We start from the raw sequence: 19,104 nt of genomic DNA, 5'->3' as shown, positions 1-19,104 counted from the left end.
CCCAAGCCTCGGCACCAGCCTCTGCTCTGAGTGGAGATGTAGACCCAGGGTGCCAGGATGCTCTAGGTGGGGAGGAAAGCGGGGCTTGCACGAAGCCACTTTGTTCCCCAGGGTATGAGCCCCACTCACCAGCACTGCCCGAACCTTCGGGCCCAGTGAACTTTCGGTTTTTTGAGTCTGGGACCTGACACCTTGGGAGATAATGCTGGCTCAGCATTGAGTGTCTTGGGGAGAGTGAAAACACCCACCAAAAGGAGGGCTTTTCTACCAGGACCCAAGGCACCAGTGGCCCAGACCACAGACCTCTGTTTAGAGAGACATTGGCCAAAGATAGAATCACCACTTTAGCTGTTGGCTGCTTAACTTCCAAACCGTCAAGTACATTTTTTGCCGTATCTCTTGGAGTAGTGTTACTGCCCACACACTTATCTACTGGTATTGACAAGGAGACTCAGAACTGAAATTCAGAAATCTACTTTACTGTATTTCATTTTCTATCATCATGTATTATGTGAGAACCTGTACTTTCATGATGTGGAAAGTGTGGTTGCCCGGGAGAGATACTTACCAGGTCTCTGCAAAGCTATATACAGGATTGTGAGTAAGGGCTGGATAAGGTATGCTGACGACTCTCCTGAAGAAGTCTGATACAGATTTTCCCCTTAATTGTAAATCTAAATTCCCTCTTGCAGGGAAGACATATTGTAGATCACTTTGCTTTTTCCAACAACACAAGTTATTTTTCATTTTGAAATTAAAACATTTTATAATATGATTGCATGGTGAAAGACAATGTAACAGACAAAATCTTACATTTTAAGACAACTATCCAACTATATTTCTGTTAAACTGAATATACAATTATTGTTCCCCAGGTGATCAACTTTTGTGTACAATTTCATGTTAACAAGACAGTGAAAAGACAACTTTGTGAGGATCTGATTACAAAAATAAATCAAATAATTTACATTTAAAAAAGAATATTGACTTAAACGAATACAGTTTAAGATTACTCTGTGGCTAGTTAGGAAGTCATATATCATGTTTCTATTTGTCTGGTAGTCTCTATTAAATATTTAACACATATATTTAAGCATTTAAAAACATTTATGTCTGAAGTTAACTGGTATCTGTGTCATTCCCTTGAAAAAGACAAGAACCAGGGCACCTGGGTGGCTCAGTCGGTTAAGCATCCGACTTTGGCTCAGGTAATGATTTCACAGCTTGTGGGTTTGAGCCCCACATCGGGCTCTGTGCTGACAGCTCAGAGCCTGGAGCCTGCTTCAGATTCTGTGTCTCTCTCTCCCTGCCCCTCCTCCACTCACATTCTCTCTCTCTCTCTCTCTCTCTCTCAAAAATAAATACTTAAAAAAACTGAAAAAAATGTTTTTTAGGTTGTGAAATTTAGACATAACTTTTTTAAAATTCAAAAGTTTGTAAAATGGATTTTCACAGTTAAGAACAGACCCCAATAATTACACAGCGACAGCTAACAGACAAGATGGGGTCCCTCATTTTCAGGGAAAAAAACTAGACTTTCAGTCAGGCCGAATGATGAAGAGAAATAAAACCAGTGGGCACAGCCTGAGGCGACAAGGCTGTACAAAATTCAGCAATATTCGCAGGAAAGACCCCTGCCACGTATCTTATCATGTTCTTCAACGGGCTGCCACATCCTGAAGCTGCTCAGAAAAGAGAGTTGTATCCTGCTTGTCACTCTGCTCCTGAAGTGGCAGTTTGGGACCTGGGTCTGACCAGCCTTGATAAGGGCAGAGAACTTGGAGAGTACTTTCAGTTTGTAGACCAAGACTGAGACTCCCGGGTTTGCAAACTGTATGGTAATAAAGTTACCCTCGCCTCTAACCAAATCTTTGCATTCCAGGAACCAAGAACAAGCAGCAGCGAGCGGCTAATTTTCCACATTTTTAAAATACATACCCACTTTTTCCCAAAAGGGTACTAGAGAACACAAGAGGTTAGCGATGCAGAAAGATGTGGCTTCAGCCTTCGTAGGCTCCCAGAAAAACTATCTTCAGCCTTACGACTATTGGTCCTTTCCGGACACCGTAGACCGGCAGGCTGCGATGACGTCTGGGAAATATAGTTCGAAAGGAAAGCACTGCGGTTAAGGCGAGGTACCCCTTTGCTCTCTCCTGCGCAGGCGCGATTGTGCCCGGCGGCCTGGCGGCGGCGGCGAAAAATGTCCCCAGGCTAGGTATTCTGCTTGTCTCCAGTGCGGTCGGCCGCTTGGAGTCCCCGTCGCGGCGGGCTCAGGTAGTGGCTGCGGGTGAGAGCTAGCCCGGGGTGTACAGCTCTTGAGGCGGGGCCAGGGCTGAGGGCCGGCCGTGGCGGGAGTCCCAGACGAGCCCCGGCTCCGGGCGTCTGAGCCGCGGCGGCCTCGGCAGGTGAACGCGGCCCGGAGAGGAGGCGTTGCCCGGGGAGAGGTCTCCACGCTCGTGTCTTCCCACCCCGGGAAATCGAAGCTGTCACTGCCTGAGCTGCAGCCTCGGGCAAGGCTCCTGGAGAAGTGGCCCCAGAACCGAGATTGCGGGAAGCTGTGCTCTGTTTCAGAGTCCGTGAACCCTGGGGCTGGTTTTGCTGGTAGCGCTGGCCTCGGTCTCCCCCGCCCCCATCTCACCCCGAGTTTAAACTTTATTTTGTGTTTATCACTTTTTGCCATCTATGCTTGTTTGGCACTTTTCCTAGAGGGAATCCTCTGGTGATTTGACTGTTCCCTTTTTCGTTGTTGTTTAGATTAATTTTGACCTTTTGCTGAGTTCCTTCCCTTTTCTCTAAATTTTAAATTCATTTGTAGCTAGTGATGCTCTTTCTTTCGAGCCTTGTGGTGTTTTGGAGCCGGGAGAGGAAGGTGGATGGGTAATGTTTTCATTTATATTTGAGGAGGTTTGATAACTCTTCATAAAGGAAGCACAGTTCCCAAGGAAGAGAAGAGAGGACTAATTTTTGCTTGGTTCTTCCTGAAAAGGACTCCAATTTCCTTCAAATGTTATGTGAAGAATTATTATATTATTGTACTTTGTTGTGCATGATGTATAGTTGTATGTTACATTAGATACAATATATTTATTATGATTACATTATTGTAGTACAGCCCCAAAATATTTAAATGCAGATGTGGGGAATATTTATGTTATTTCTCATTAAATGAACATCTCAGGGAGCCCGGCATGACTGCCCTTTACTCTGTTCATGTGCTGGAAGTATGCTTGCTGCCTCTCCTGGTTTTGGTGGCCACGCTCACGGACCCTCTAACTCAGGAATGCTTGGGCTTACTTGTTCCCTCTGGCTTCTCTCTGTAGGGTGCTCGGTGTATGGAGATTTCTAATTTAGTCAGGCGTAAGGAGGGTGGGAGTATAGACAGGATGGAGAGACCTCACTGTTTCTTTCTCCATTTCAGGTGCCTTCTCCAGGAGGGGCGGCAGGGAGGGAGAAATGGCCACAAGGTTGCTGCCAGCCCACGTTCAGGTGAGTGGAGGCTTTTTTCTTGAACTGCCTTCCTGGTTCAGAGGTCATGATCACACTTACGCCATTGTTGAGGTTTACAAGGCAGTGAAGCCCACGGAGGGACCAGAGGGCCTGGTAGGGTGACTTTGGAAGGAAGGTGTTTTTCTAGTGTCAGCGCCAGTCTCATTGTGAGTTCCCCACTTAATCATTAAGTACTTGTTGATTAGGAATTGAATGGTGCCCCCAGTCCCAAGCCAATGACCCACACAGAGCTTTGTGAGGGATCTAGGTATGTGTTTTCCCTATGAAGGGTGGAAATTTGGGGAAGTCAGATAATTTTTTCAATAACATTAGGAATTCAAAGAGAAAATGCATGGGCTTTACCCTCCAGGCACTGAGGACCAATCAACTACAGCAGTCCTTGGTCCAGGTGATTTTCTAGGAAGTTCCAACGAAGAAGACCTCTGAATCAGCAGGTTGGTCAGGGATGTGTTCTAGGACAGTTGACTCTTGAACAATGCAGGGGTTTAAGTGTTGCCTTGACCCAGCCCGTCCTGGAGGGTCGCTGAAATTTCTTGGTCTTGTTTCAAGAAAGAATTCAAGGACAGATACACAGCACAGTTCATGAGTGACCCAGCAGGAAAGTTTATTAAAGCAAAAAGTATATTTGCAAGATAAGAGCAGGAGAGCTCAAGAGGGAGCTTTGCATCCTGGGGTTTGGGTTTCTATCTTTTTTTTTTTTTATCGTTTATTCATTTTTAAGAGACAGAGCATGAGTGGGGGAGGGGCAGAGAGTGATGGAGACACAGAATCTGAAGCAGGCTCCAGGCTCTGAGCTGTCAGCACAGAGCCTGACGCAGGGCTGGAACCCATGAGCGGTGAGATCATGACCTGAGCGAAGTCAGACACTTAACCTGCTGAGCCACCCAGGCGCCCCTGGGTTTCTATCTTTATTTATAGTTGTTAACTAGGAATATTCTACTTGGGCCAGGAATGCAGGGTTTCAAGCTTTTTCTTCCTAATTTTCTTCCTAATTTGGCCATCCACATCTTGGGCCTGTCTGATTTGATCTGGCTTCTTGTGGAGTGCTGCCAGGACAGGCCTCTGACTTTCCTGATAGCTGGCAATGACTTCCTTGTTGCTGGCCTCCAGGTATCTGTTAGAACCTAACTAGCAGACTACTCTAACATAAGGGCTCAGGCTCTGACCCTTCCTGCGCCCCCATTGCCACTACCCACCCCCTCCGAAATCTACATGTAACTTTTAAGTTTTTCTTTAAATTCTAGTTAGTTAACCTATAGTGTAGTATTGGTTTCATGAGTAGAATTTAGTGATTCATCACTTACATATAACACCCAGTGTTCATCACAAGTGCCCTCCAATTACCTTTGGCCTATCACCCATATAACCCATCCTCTGCCCACCTCCTCCATCAACCCTCAGTTTGTTCTCTGTAGTTAAAAGTCTCTTATGGTTTTCCTCCCTCTTTTTTCTCCCTTCCCCTATGTTCATCAGTTTTGTTTCTTAAATTCCACATGTGAGTGAAATCATGTTATTTGTCTTTCTCTGATTGACTTATTTCCCTTAGCATAATATACTCTAGTTCCATCCACATTGTTGCAAATGAGAAATCCACATACAACTTTTGACTCCTCCCCAAATCTTAACTACTAATAGCCTACTGTTGGCTGGAAGCCTTACCAATAACAGTTGATTAGCACATATTTTGTGTGGTGTATATATTATATGCTGTAGTCTTATAATAAAGTGAGTTAGAGAACTACTAAAGTAGTTAACATTAATAAATGTTATTAACACATTTATAAGGAAGAGAAAATACATTTACAATGCTGTATTGAAAAAAAAAAAAATATATATATATATATACGTGGACCTGCACAGTTCAAACCCAGGTTGTTCAAGGGTCAACTATATTGGGCAATTTGGGGCTTACAAGCAGGACTAGGCTCATATAGATGAGAAAAAGGAAAGAAAAACAGTAAAAGGAAAAGAAAGCACAACTAGGCAGTGGTCTTGGGGAACAGCTTCAGGGAAATGAGCCTTCCTTTCAGTGTTTTCTTCCCTTCTTTGCCCTTTTGTGGCACTTAGGGAAATAGAATTATAAAAACATAATCACCTCCCAACCTCTTCACAAAGGCAGAAGAGAAAGAAAACACTTTTATTATTGAATAAGCATTTAGCCAGAATGTGATGTTCATCACAGACAATCCACCAAGGGGATTGCAAAAACAGAAGGCTCATTCATAGAGTTAAGTGGCTACAACCCAGTCTGGAAGTTCATCAGGTGACAAGTTAGACCCGCCTCCTCCCAGGAGACTGAGAGATCGGCACATTCAAGGAGATAGCTACCAGGTCCTTGAGGAAGCAGTCCTGAGTTGTGAGACTGGCAAGTGACTTATTTTTTAAAGTTTATTTATTTGAGAAGGAGAGAGAGTGAGTGAGGGAGGGGCAGAGAGGGGGAGAGAGTCCCAAGCAGGCTCTGGACTGAGAGTGCCCAACAAACACCAGGCTTGAACTCATGAACCATGAGATCATGAGCTGTTGAAAAGACATTTAGTAGTGCCTCCATCCATAGTCCAGCATTTTCAGAGTTACAAAAGTGGAAACAACATAAGTAACCACTAGTAGATTAGTTAAATAAATCGATCCATCTATACAAATAAAAGATATTGAGTACGGGGCGCCTGGGTGGCTCAGTTGGCTGAGCGTCCGACTTCAGCTCGGGTCATGATCTCGTAGTTTGTGAGTTCGAGCCCCACGTCGGGCTCTGTGCTGACAGCTCAGAGCCTGGAGCCTTCTTTGGATTCTGTGTCTCCCTCTCTCCATCCCTCACTAGTACTCTGTTTCTCTCTCTCAAAAATAAATAAAAGCATTAAAAAATTTAAAAAAAGATATTGAGTGGGATACAGTTATATCTATAATATTTTTATTTAAACCTAGAGCCATATTAGTAAGTAGAAAGTTCTGAGAGGCATATATACATATATACAGAGAGAAGGTAGCAAAGCTTGTGTGTGGTAGTAGAAAGTTAGATGAACATTTCTTTTCCTTTTACTTATTGATGTTTTGTAATTCACTTTTATTTTTATTTATTTTTTTTTTAATTTTTTTTTTCAACGTTTATTTATTTTTGGGACAGAGAGAGACAGAGCATGAACGGGGGAGGGGCAGAGAGAGAGGGAGACACAGAATCGGAAACAGGCTCCAGGCTCTGAGCCATCAGCCCAGAGCCCGACGCAGGGCTCGAACTCCCGGACCGCGAGATCGTGACCTGGCTGAAGTCGGATGCTTAACCGACTGCGCCACCCAGGCGCCCCTGTAATTCACTTTTAAAAGAAAAGATTTTTTTAAAGTTTATTTTGAGAAAGAGAGTGAGTGGGGGAGGGGCAGAGAGAGGGGGAGAGACAATCCCAAGTAGGCTCCACGCTGTCAGCCCAGAACCCATCACAGAGCTCGAACCCTTGAACCGTGAGATCATGACCCGAGCCAGAACCAAGAGTCGGAAGCTTAACCGACTGAGCCACCCAGGAACCCCCCGCAAAAAGATTTTTTAATAGGAAAAGAAAGGGGTTTAAGAGAGGTGACTTGTGATACAGGTCAGCAAGAGAAAGGTAGAACAAAGGCTTCTGGGGCGGAGAGGGAGTGTCCCACCCGCAACCTTCTCACCTGGCTCTTATTGCAAGGTCCTGTAGTCCCCCATCCTGGGTCCTCTCCTGGCAAAGCTGTGCCTGTGAATGTCTGTGCCAGGACACAGAGAAGGCCTGAGGTGATGACAGAATCCAGGCTCACCTGTTCCTCCCTGAGTGAGTTGCTGGAGCTTCCTTCTAAAGCTCGATTCTCAGGTCTGAGCTGTAAAATGGGCTTTTCATGTATCTATGATTGTGCATTTCCACATCTCAAGTTCTGTGTTTCTATTGTTGTGATTTTGTAGAATGATTTCAAGTGCTTCTCTCGTTCGGCCACTGTGCCTCATCTTCCCGGGGGCACAGTGCTTCCTTCACAGAAGGTATGTGATAGACATGTGCTTCGTCACTGAGAGGTGGTTGAGAAGTATTCGGCTCAAGATGCTCAGAACCCTGCATGGTGATCTTGCTGCTCAGTCATCCCGTTGGGGTGATGGTCCCAGGTGAGCAGGAGTGGGTTTGCCATTACAGGAGTCTGTGACGTTCAGGGACGTTGCCGTGTTCTTCAGCCAGGACGAGTGGCTGCGCCTGGACTCTGCACAGAGAACCCTGTACCGGGAGGTGATGCTGGAGAACTACGGCACCCTGGTCTCGCTGGGTAAGGACTTGCCCTCGTGATGTAGAATCTTCCAGGGGAGCATCTTGGTGCCCTCTCCAAGGAGGACACTTGGAGGGTGTGACCAGGTTCAGCCCGCAGTTGCTGTCCCCTCCCACTGCCAAGAAAGGTGTTGGTTTGGTAGAGTAGATCACGGGCATTCTTTTTATGCTTTTGCGGGTCTTGTGCCCCAGACTCTGTCCCCCTGGGTCTCATAGGAGGTTCCAGTGTAGAAGAGTGCACGGCCAGCGCCCTGCTATTCTTCCTGAGACCATCTCCCGGCTGTCCTCTGTGGCAGGAATTTAAGGCCCTCTCAGAACAGCTGTCCCTCTGCCCTGGAGCCCGTGCAGCTGAATGTGGGTGCCAGGATGGCTGCTTATGTCTGCACCACAGACTCATTCTCTTCTCCTTGCTCACGAACAGGAATTCTCTTTTCCAAACCAAAGGTTATCTTCCAGTTACAGCAAGGGGAAGACCCCTGGATGGTGGAAAATGGAGTTTCTCAAGACCCACGTGTAGGTGAGTGACCGTGACTGGGAGATGGGCATAGCACTTTCTCACTGCCTGGGTGCTGCTGATCAGGGCGGAGCCTGTGCTCAGGAGACACTGACCAGGCCCCTCCTACGTCTGCCAGGCCAGGTGGGACATGCTGGGAAGGGCATGTCCTCTGTCTCTCTACCTTGTTGAGTCCTTGATTTGGAGGTTCGGAGAGAGAGCTGAAATCTCCCAAGGAGGGCCCCACTTGTCTCAGATGTCATTTGTAATTAAAAATTTTTTTTTAATTTTATTCATTTTTTTGAGAGAGAGACCAACAGAGTGCGAGCAGGGGAGGGGCTGAGCCACCCAGGCACCCCTGTCCTTTGTAATTTGAATGCAGAATATGTGACAACACAGTATATCCTGCATAAAGGTTTGTGAGTCATGTCTTCCCCAGTTTTTCTTGCTTTTACTGGACTATTTTCTCTTTCTTTCTTTCTTTCTTTCTTTCTTTCTTTCTTTCTTTCTTTCTCTGTCTCTTTCTTTCTTTCTTATGTTTATTTACTTATTTTTGAGAGAGAGAAAGAACACAAGCAGGGAAGGGGCAGAGAGAGAGGGAGACACAATCCAAAGCAGGCTCCAAGCTGTCAGCACAGAGCTGGACACGGGGCTTGAACCCACAAACTGTGAGATTATGACCTGAACTGAAGTAGAACTCTTAACTGACTGAACCACCCAGGCACCCCTGGACTGATGATTTTCTTTTCTTTTTTTTTTTTTTTGAGAGAGAGAACGTGCGTGCGTGAGCGGGGAGGGGCAGAGAGAGAGGGGGAATAGAGAATCTGAAGCAGGCTCCAGGCTCTGAGCTGTCAGCACAGAGCCTGATGCAGGGCTTGAACTCACAAACTGAGATCATGACGTGAGCCGAAGTTGGACGTTCAACCGACTGAGCCACCCAGGCGCCCCTGGACTGATTATTTTCTTATATTATCTTCTCTTTGTGTTTGAACAAATCTTCTATTGCTACAATATATCCCTCATTGTTGTATCTTGCATTTTTGTTTGATGTTATTGGTCTGCAACTTACTATATATGGTTCAGCTAAAAAGGAAAAGCAGATGTATGTGTATTTATATACTACATGAGAGAGAGAAAGCAGGGTAGCAAAATGGCGATAAATCAAATATAGGCAGAAGGTTTGCAGATACTCACTATGGCATTCTCCTAAATCTTTTGTGGGAAAATATTCAAAATACGATGTTTCAGCCCTGGTTGCTAGGATATACCTCTCAGTCTCTAAAACTCCTGTGGGTTGCTGGGTCAGTAAACTCTTACTTGCTTTTCTGCTTTGTCTTTGTTTTTGTTATTGTTGTTGTTATGAGATGGTGTTTTGTTTTGTTTTGTTTTGTTTTGTTTTGTTTGCTTTTGTTCTGTTTTGTCTTTGATTCTAGCACCAGAGGGTGGGTCTCTCCTGTGCTCTGCCATTTATCCAGGATTTATTTCTCTCAGTGGCAGGACGCAGGTCCTGTGTCGCTCAGTCTCATGTTTCCATTCATGAGCCTGGTCTTCAGATTTTCCCCTTCGGTTTGACTAGCCTATTTTCTTGAATAATGTTTTTAGAAAGGTTCGTGCGTGCTATATTTGTGTATATCTGAAATAAATCCTCTTATCTCTCCTGTGAGAATTATAGATCTGGAATTCTGGCATCAATTTTTTTTCTTCACACTTTGCTCTAGTGTAGAGCATTGAGTGTTATTGATAAAAATCCTCCATTAGTTTGATTCTTTTCCCCCAATATTCTGTGTAAAAAACCGTTTTTTTCCCTGTTTTGGGGTCTTCTGTCTAGAATATTATGGGATAGTCTCCTTATTTTTGGAATTTATAAGACTGATTAGGTTGTATGAAGGAGTTTTGTTTTAATATTGTTATTTGGCTTCACAGGGCCCTTAGCTTTGAAGAGCCAAGGCTACCCCGCTCCCCACCCCCCTACTTCAGGGATTTTTTTTTTCTACTCCACACTAACATGTATTCTGCCACCTTTCACCAACAATTCAAGGAAGCTAACTGTAAGAATAATGATAAAATAGAAGTTCAGTCAGAACCTTAGAAAATAAATATGTTTGTGGTCAGGACAAGAATGGTAGCCATGGGTGAGTTTCAAATTTGTCTCTGAGCTTTCTGGTTGGTAAAGAAATCATTAGTATCAAATTGACTGTGTTTGTCTTTTGCAAGCATTAAAAAATTAGCTACTTTTAATTCATACAAGGTATACATGGTAATGTAAAAAAGAGGAGGAAAAAAAAAAGGTGTTTGACCTGAAATTTTGCCAGCCAACCATGATAAACTTTTGTTGGTGTTTTACTGTTTATCCTTTCAGGTTGTGAATATTTGTTTGAGTGTATTTGTGCGTGAGGGAGAGAGAGACACAGAGAAAAAGAAAGAAACAGATTATACATATTTTCGGGGCACCTGGGTGGCTCAGTCAGTTAAGCATATGACTTTGGCTCGGGTCATGATCTCACAGTTTGTGGGTTTGAGTCCTGCGTCTGGCTCTGTGCTGACAGCTCAGAGGCTGGAGCCTGCTTCGGATTCTGTGTCTCCCTCTCTCTCTCTGCCCCTCCCTGCCTTGCACTCTGTCTCTCTCTGTCTCTCTCTCAAAAATAAACATTAAAAAAAAATTAAAAAAAAAAGATTACATGTATTCTCAAACTGTTTTAAATTGGGAATATCCTTCACTTATTCAGCCCTCATTAATTAGGGGCTCACCTGTTTGAAAGAACTCTGTTGTATTGGTAAGCCATATTTTATTAAATAATCTTTTGGAAATATTAGTTTCTAGGTTTTTTTCTGTTATGAAGATTGCTTTTATGGCTATAAAATACCAAGGTTTAATATGAGAAACAGAGAAATTGTCTAGAGGGTAAATAATTACAGCACAAAGGCATGAGTATTACTGTTAAAAGGGCAAGGAATGTGAATTGAAAATTCACCCAGGATTCTTTGAAAAACTGTTCAATTTTATTATAATCAATGAAATACAAACTAAAGCAACGAGATACCATTTTCCCCCTTATTATATTACCCCAGATTAAGAAATACATATCCAGTGTTTTCCTACTGCTCTGAGTGATACTGGAGTCTTTAATGGGATTTAAATTTAAAATTAAAAAAAAATTAAAAAATTAAGTTAAAAAAATTTGAAAACATGATGCCATCAACTTTCATTTGTTGACATGGAGAGAAGCCCACAAATTTTTTTTATTTAATTTTTTTAATGTTTATTTTTGAGAGAGAGAGAGAGAGAGAGCGAGCGAGCGAGCATGAGCGGGGGAGGGGGAGAGAGAGAGAGAGGGAGACACAGAATCTGAAGCAGGCTCCAGGCTCTGAGCTGTCAGCACAAAGCCGATGCAGGGCTCGAACCCACGAACTGTGAGATCATGACCTGGGCCAAAGTCAGCTGCTTGACTGACTGAGCCACCCAGGTGTCCCCACAAATTTTTTTTTAAGTGAGGAGGGGGTAGGAGGCAATGTAGTTTCAACCATTTTTTATTTTTTAAGTAAAAGTGTTTTCTCATATCCCCCCAAATTCTGGTGAGCAAAATTCCATATCTAGCAGTGATTATATTTGTATGTTATGTTTATGGGTGAACTCTATTTTTGTATTTATATTTTTCTGTGTTTTCTTCAATTTTCTTACAATGATTATGTATCTTCTTTTTAGTTAAGAAAATAAAAGCTCTTTCATAAAATACAATTCATTCTTTTTGAAGCAATGATTCCACTGTATCCTAAGTGATCAAAAAGTGGACTGAAAATTATTCTCAAGCATGTACTCCTCTTTCAGTATGCCCCATATCGTTATACAGCACCAGTCTCCATTGAGCTGCCCAGGCCAGGAGCTAGACGTCATCCTTGAGTCCTCTCTTTCACTTACTCTGTACATCCTATTTATAGGTTGAAGACACTTGTCATCTCTGCCTTCGGAACATCACGAATGTGCCCACCTCCCCCCACTGTGCCAGTGCACATCCATCCAGTCTCCTAAGTGAACTGCTCTGCATCTGCCCTTGTTTCTCCTGACCCCCAATTACAATCCATTTGTCACACAACCATCGAGGTCCTTTTTATTTAAAAAAAGAAAAAAAATTTTTTAATGTTTATATATTTTTGAGAGAGACAGAGTATGAACAGGATGGTGGCAGAGAGAGAGGGAGGCACAGAATCCAAAGCAGGTTCCAGGCTCTGAGCTGTCAGCACAGAGCCTGACTCGGGGCTCGAACCCAGGAACCTTGAGATCTGACCTGAGCCAAAGTCAGACGCTTAACCGACTGAGCCACTCAGGCACCCTGTATTCCTTTTTAAACAAAACTGCCACATCCCCCAACCCCCAGCGATCCTCAGAAGAAATTTCACATGTGTTCGTATTATCTTACAAGACCCACGTGGTATGGCTCCTGCCTACCTCTTTCCTCACCTCGTTACACTGTCTTCTTGTTCCCTTTTGCTTAGGCCACACTGGACTTCTCTAGGCTCCTCCAACACTCAGACCTTACTCTTGCCTTAGGGCTTTGGGCTAGCTGTTCTTCCTGACTAGAATCATCTTTATACCCACATTTTTACATGGCCAGCTCTTATTATTTAGATCTCTTTTTTCAATGTTTATTTATTTTGAGAGAGAGTGTGAGCAGGGGAGGGACAGAGAGGGAAAGAGAGAATCCCAAGCAGGCTCCACGCTGTCAGCACAGAGCCTGACACAAGGCTCGATCTCACGAACCGTGAGATCATGACCTGAGCCGAAATCAAGTCAGATACTTAACTAACTGAGCCACCCAGGCGTCCCTAGATATCATCTTTAATTTTACTTCTTGTCATACAGCTTGTTTGCTCTTACTGCACATCACCTTGTTTTTGTTTGTTTTCTTAGTTCTCATCATCCCTAGTTTATTGGATCAGTTGGTCATTGTCAATATCCCGCTGCTAGAATGTACACCTTGTGAAAACTTAATTCTTGCCTGATATGTACCCCGTAATCCCGATCTTGATCTTTGCATGGTGGGCACTAAGTAAATACTCCTTGGGTGAGTACATGTTCATCATAACACCATAAATAGCCCTCAGATGAGTTCCAAAATAGCACTGATCGAGGCCCTGTGTTTCAGAGAGCTTTTTATGGCCAATGGCTCTTCTAGTTTTTACTTCTAGCCCCTCTGCAGTTTTCTTGTGGACTTATCTCAAGGGCGGTGGTGGCTGCTGTGGGAGAGGAAGCTGAGGAATAAATAACACAACCTGCTGCACTCACAAGTGCCCTGTGCCCTGCCAACCTGAGCTTTGTTACTAAAGCAGCCTGGCTCCTTTTGTTGGAGGGGCTTCTCTGAGTTCTTCAGCTCACCTACATGCAGGTGTCCTCAGACCCTCTGCACTCAGGCATGTCTCCCACCCTGCTTCTTTCTCTTGCCTTTATTTCTCTCTACCCTTTCCTAAGAATCCAAGGGCGTACTTGTTAGCAATCCTTGTATATGTATTTAAAAATTTTTTAATGTTTATTTTTGAGAGACAGAGGGTGGGTGGGGGAGGAGCAGAGAGAGAGGAGACACAGATCCAAAACAGGCTCTAGGCTCCGAGCTGTCAACACAGAGCCTGACGCGGGGCGTGAACCCATGAGCCATTAGATCATGACCTGAGCTGAAGTTGGATGCTCAACCGACCAAGCCACCCAGGTGCCCCTATCCCTGTATATTTTGATAGCACCTTTCTTTATCCTCCGTGCAAGGGAGACTTACCCGTTTTGTTTATTTTAGGATGGGAGAGCTTGTTTGAAACTGCAGTTTCTGAAGAAGACAATCAGGAAGTAATGAATAAACTCCGAGGTGACGGTCCTTTTGACTTCAAGTTGGGGAAAACCTACGTAAACGAGGACAAGCTAGAGAAGCAGCAAGGCAAAAAGAACAAACCTTTCAGGAAAGTTTTAGTTACTATCAAGAATACATACCTGAGGGAGAAGAGCTTTATGGGTATTGAGCTAGGGAAAAATCTCAGTCTAAAGTCATCCCTTATTAGAAAACCCAGACTCGTTTCCAGGGGAAGGAAACCCCATTCACAGCAGTATTCCATTCTGTTTAAACAACTGGGAGTCAACACGGTTCGCAAATGTTACAAATGTAACATCTGTGGGAAAATCTTCCTCCACAGTTCTTCCCTGAGTAAACACCAGAGAATCCACACTGGAGAGAAGCTCTATAAATGCAAGGAATGTCGTAAAGCTTTCAGCCAAAGCTCGTCTCTCACTCAGCACCTTAGAGTTCACACAGGAGAGAAACCTTACATATGCAGCGAATGTGGGAAAGCCTTCAGTTTCACCACCTCTCTTATTGGACATCAGAGAATGCACACTGGAGAGAGACCCTATAAATGCAATGAGTGTGGCAAGACATTTAAAGGAAGTTCATCCCTGAATAATCACCAACGGATTCATACTGGAGAAAAGCCCTATAAATGTAATGAATGTGGGAGAGCCTTTAGCCAGTGCTCCTCTCTGATTCAGCATCACAGGATTCACACTGGAGAGAAACCTTATGAATGTAGTCAGTGTGGGAAAGCCTTTACCTCAATATCGCGGCTAAGTAGACACCATAGAATTCATACTGGAGAGAAACCCTTTAATTGTAACGAGTGTGGGAAAGTATTCAGTTACCACTCAGCTCTTATTATACATCAGAGAATTCACACTGGTGAGAAACCTTATGCATGTAAAGAATGTGGGAAAGCCTTCAGCCAGAGCTCTGCTCTGATACAGCATCAAAGAATTCATACAGGAGAAAAACCCTACAAATGCAACGAATGTGGGAAGGCTTTCTCCTGGATTTCACGGCTTAATATACACAACAGAATCCATACCGGAGAGAAACCGTACAACTGTAAAGAATGTGGAAAAGCCTTCAGTTCCCACTCAGCAGTTAACACTCATCGAAAAATTCATACTGGAGAGAAACCTTATAAATGTAATGACTGTGAAAAAGCCTTCAACCAAAGCTCAGCTCTCATTCAGCACCAGAGAATTCATACTGGAGAGAAACCATTTAACTGTAAAGTATGTGGGAAAGCCTTCAGACAGAGTTCCTCCCTCATGACACACATGAGGATTCATACAGGAGAGAAGCCTTATAAATGTAAAGAATGTGGTAAGGCTTTTAGTCAGAGCTCATCCCTTACCAATCACCAGAGGACTCACACTGGAGAGAAACTATAAATAAAACGCATGTGGAAAATCTTCCAACTGAAGTTCATTTCATGCTAAATTTCAAAAACTTCATCCTGGGCAGAAAGTGATGAAGGGTAGTTGATTGTGAGTTAAACTTCAGAATTTAGACCTCCTCAAACGAGACTTCATGATGCAGGTAACCTTAGGTATATTAGGAAAGCCTCTATAAAATGTTATCCCCCCCCCCCCCCCATAGCTTTTCAAGTAGAGAGTTTGTAAAGTTCTTTTCTCTTCTTCCTGGGGATATTGTGACGAGAGCCCCCCCAGCTTTCGCAAGGGTCACAGGGAAGCATGTTGATTTATGTTGAAGTGCAGCCATAAAATCCAGACTTTAGATTAATGGAGGAATCTATTTTTTTGAAACTGCATTTAAGTGTTATGGAAGCCAGTTATGCTCAGAAGAATGTTTTGGGGAAGAAATGTAAGCAGGTGACCTGTACTACCTCATTGTTGCTAAAATGTGTTTTTTAATAGTTTCAAAGAAAATTCTGTACTTGGTCGTTGTGGAAACTTTTGTGTTGTTTCTTTTCTGCTTTCCAGGCCATTTACCTGAAAAGCAAATCACTCTGTAAACTCTGCGGGCACACAGTCCTGTGAGTTTTCTCCCTGTTTGTTCCAAACTCTGAAGCAGATCTAAAATCATTTTATTTTAAATCACAAAATGCATGGTATTTCACTTGGTTTTATCCGAAAGTGATTACCTGAATTAAAGGTTATTCAGACAACTACTGCTTTTGCAAGTTAATCTACTGATAAATGTTAACAGTTATCTGAAAATGTAGCCATAGGAACATGACTCTGGGCTCCCAGGCTGTGCCTGCTTCATAGAGCTCTTGGTCACCATCCACCAGGAAGGCCCTGTCACAGTGTGGGTCACTGTCCATCCCACCTGGAGGTAAAATGAACCAGGTAATTTTGACTCCCTCCCACACTTCGAGGGCCACTAGACAAAATTTCAGGCTCTAAGTTCAGTAAATGGACCTTTAATGCCTTTCAACAAGTTAGCATGTTTCAGCATTTCTAAAATGTGAGTAATAATTCCAACAACATAAAAAGTAATCTCCCAAGTGGAGCTAAAATTGTTGAACTTTACCGAAGCAACATTGTCTAGTTTTGCCCGGTGTTATCAGGAGTTGGCAAGCACCTAAGGACTGAAACACCTATTTTGTTTAAAAGAAAGAAAGAAAGAAAAAAAAAAAAGAGACAAGTAAGGACAAGTTTCTTTCTCTTTGTCGAAGAGTTAAAAAAAAAAAAAATAACACCTCAGGAAAGGCTATTGGGGCTGGAGACTGAGCTAAAGCAAACCTTGAATTCAACTTGTGCTTCCTGGGACTGACTAATCAGTCTTATTTTTTCAGACTTAGGAGGAGCAGACTTTTCTGGGTCATTTAACCCTTCACTGCAGTGCCCCTTTGCCTACAACTATTTTACATTCTCTGATTTCTGGGAAAATTTCTAGGAAAATATAACTTCCCTGTCTTAGTCTCTTTAGGTTGCTATAACAAAATACCACAGGCCAGGTGGCTTCTAAACAACTGAAACTTATTTCCCACAGTTCTGGAGGCTGGGAAGTCCAAGATAAGGCACCAGCGTGGTTGTGTTCTGGTGAGGACCCTCTTCCTGATTCGTAGCTGTCGCCTTCTTGTGTCCTCACATGGCGGAAGGGGTGAGGGAGCTCTCTGAGGCCTCTTCTAAGGGCACCAGTTGCATTCATGAGGCTCCACTCACATGACAGTCACCTCCCAAAGGCCCCGTCTCCTAATGCTGTCACCTTTGCGGTTAGGATGTCAACATGAATTCTGAAGGGGCACAAACATTTAGACCATCGCATTCACCAAGTAACAATAGTCCTAAAAATAATCCCCCAAGATAAATCTGAACAAAGTTACACAAAGAAAATACCAGGCCCTGTTACTTTTAAGTTGAGGTCTATCAAACATGAAGTAACAGATCATTTGAGTCTTGTGCAGGATGTTCCAGAGGAGATCACGTGCCAACACAGTGATTCTAGTAACCCAGTACCAGAACCTGACAGGGAAAGTGCAAGAAAGAAAACTTGCAGGCCTATATCACCCATGAATCCTAAACAAAGTATTAGAAAATGTAATCCAGAAGTACCTAAACATAGTGAATGCATCATGATAGAGATTTTTCACAGGAACAGATAGATTATATAGCATTAGGAAACTTCGAGGTACTGTGTACCACCTGGACAGATTAAAGGTGCAGAATCCGTGTGTTCATCTCAATAAATGCAGCCAAAGCAGTGGAAATACTCAGCACCCATTCATTGTAAAAACTCTTAGCCAAGCAGTGGAGAGAGCTTACTTAGCCTGGTAAAAGGGTATTTACCAAAAACCTGCTGGCAAAAATGGTAAAATGTTAGAAGTAGTTATGACAGGAGTATAAAGAACAAATTATGCAATAATGGCTCTGAGAAAAACAGTTCATCCACATAGAAGAAAAATTAGATGCCTACCCTCACCACAAAAAGAATTCTGTGAGAGGCAAAATTATGTATCTTTTGGAAGAAGATGTAGGCATAACTTTATGACTTCAAGATAGGGAAGGATTTTTTTTTTTTTAAGTAGGCTTCATGCCCAGTGTGGAGCCCAATGTGGAGCTTGAACTCACAACCCTGAGATCAAGACCTGAGCTGAGATTAAAGTCAGACTCTTAGCTGACTGAGCCACCCAAGCACTCCAGTAGGTAGGATTTTTTTTTTTTTAATGATTGTTTATTTTTGAGGGAGAGGGAGAATCCAAGCAGCCTCTGCACCACCAGCACAGAGCCTGACATAGGTTTCAAACTCACAAACTATGAGATAACCTGAGCTAAGAGTTGGACAGTTAACCTAATGAGCCACCCAGGTACCCCAAGGGTTTTTTTTTAATGTTTGTTTATTTTTGAGAGGGAGAGAGTGTGCATGCGACAGAGAGAAAGGGGGACAGAAGATCTGAAGTGGGCTCTGCTAAAGAGCTGAGAGCCCGATGTGCTCAAACTCATGAACTGTGAGATCATGACCTGAGCCGAAGTAGGACGCTTAACCAACTAAGCCACCCAGGTGCCCCGGGAAGGAGTTTTTAAACAGGATACAAATAAGCTATGAAATCTTTGTATATATTTGCTCACATTAAAATGAAAAACATCTTGTTATCAAAATATACCAAAAAGGAAATGAAAAGTCAAGACATAAAACATCTTGCCATGGTATTTAAAAAAAAATTTTTTTAATGTTTTATTTATTTTTGAGACAGAAAGAGCAGGGGAGGGGCAGAGAAAGATGGAGACCCAGAATCCAAAGCTGTCAGCACAGAGCCTGATGCGGGGCTTGAACCAATGAAATGTGAGATCATGACCTGAACCGAATTCAGATGCTCACTGACTGAGCAACCCAGGTGCCCCTCCATAGAATTTTCAACAAATGCTTATCATCTGGAAAATGTAAATAATGTATACAAATCAACTTAAAAAAAGACAACCTGGTAGAGAAATAAATTGAATACATGACTGTATTTCACAGAAGAGGAAATGCAAATTTCTAAAAACATGAAAAGATGCTTTCAGGATCACAGATAATGATTTTATGAGATTTTGTGACTTTT

General features: G+C 43.2%; 1 protein-coding gene and 1 pseudogene across 11 annotated transcripts; both read left to right on the top strand.

Moving 5' to 3' along the window:
* The first annotated feature begins 203 nt into the window (after positions 1–203).
* Positions 204–2,129, top strand: LOC123386749 (annotated as a pseudogene).
* Positions 2,123–16,227, top strand: ZNF879 (zinc finger protein 879). Of its 11 annotated transcripts, XM_045057445.1 has the most exons (7): positions 2,194–2,274; positions 3,419–3,486; positions 3,857–3,941; positions 7,641–7,767; positions 8,211–8,283; positions 13,166–13,319; positions 14,040–16,227. In XM_045057445.1, exons 6-7 carry the CDS (start codon positions 13,259–13,261, stop codon positions 15,485–15,487), a joined length of 1,509 nt encoding a protein of 502 aa, XP_044913380.1. In that variant the 5' UTR covers positions 2,194–2,274; positions 3,419–3,486; positions 3,857–3,941; positions 7,641–7,767; positions 8,211–8,283; positions 13,166–13,258; the 3' UTR covers positions 15,488–16,227. The 11 variants fall into 11 exon arrangements, with proteins under 11 accessions (XP_044913368.1, XP_044913361.1, XP_044913365.1 ...); XM_045057426.1 differs by lacking the exons at positions 3,857–3,941; positions 13,166–13,319 and adding an exon at positions 7,418–7,492 and having other exon boundaries at positions 2,124–2,274; positions 8,188–8,283; XM_045057452.1 differs by lacking the exon at positions 13,166–13,319 and having other exon boundaries at positions 2,197–2,274.
* The last annotated feature ends 2,877 nt before the right edge of the window (positions 16,228–19,104 follow it).

Source organism: Felis catus, chromosome A1 (assembly GCF_018350175.1).
Source record: "Felis catus isolate Fca126 chromosome A1, F.catus_Fca126_mat1.0, whole genome shotgun sequence".
In the NCBI taxonomy this organism is placed as follows: Eukaryota; Metazoa; Chordata; class Mammalia; order Carnivora; family Felidae; genus Felis; species Felis catus.
The sequence above is the reverse complement of the archived record's forward strand: the minus strand, read 5'-3'. Positions and strand labels throughout refer to the sequence as shown.

Excerpts from the sequence above, each read along its gene's own strand:
- ZNF879 (XM_023242170.2), top strand. Across the intron at positions 7,768-8,187 it reads CGGCACCCTGGTCTCGCTGG|GAATTCTCTTTTCCAAACCA; the intron begins GTAAGGACTTGC and ends GCTCACGAACAG. Across the intron at positions 8,284-14,039 it reads TTCTCAAGACCCACGTGTAG|GATGGGAGAGCTTGTTTGAA; the intron begins GTGAGTGACCGT and ends TGTTTATTTTAG.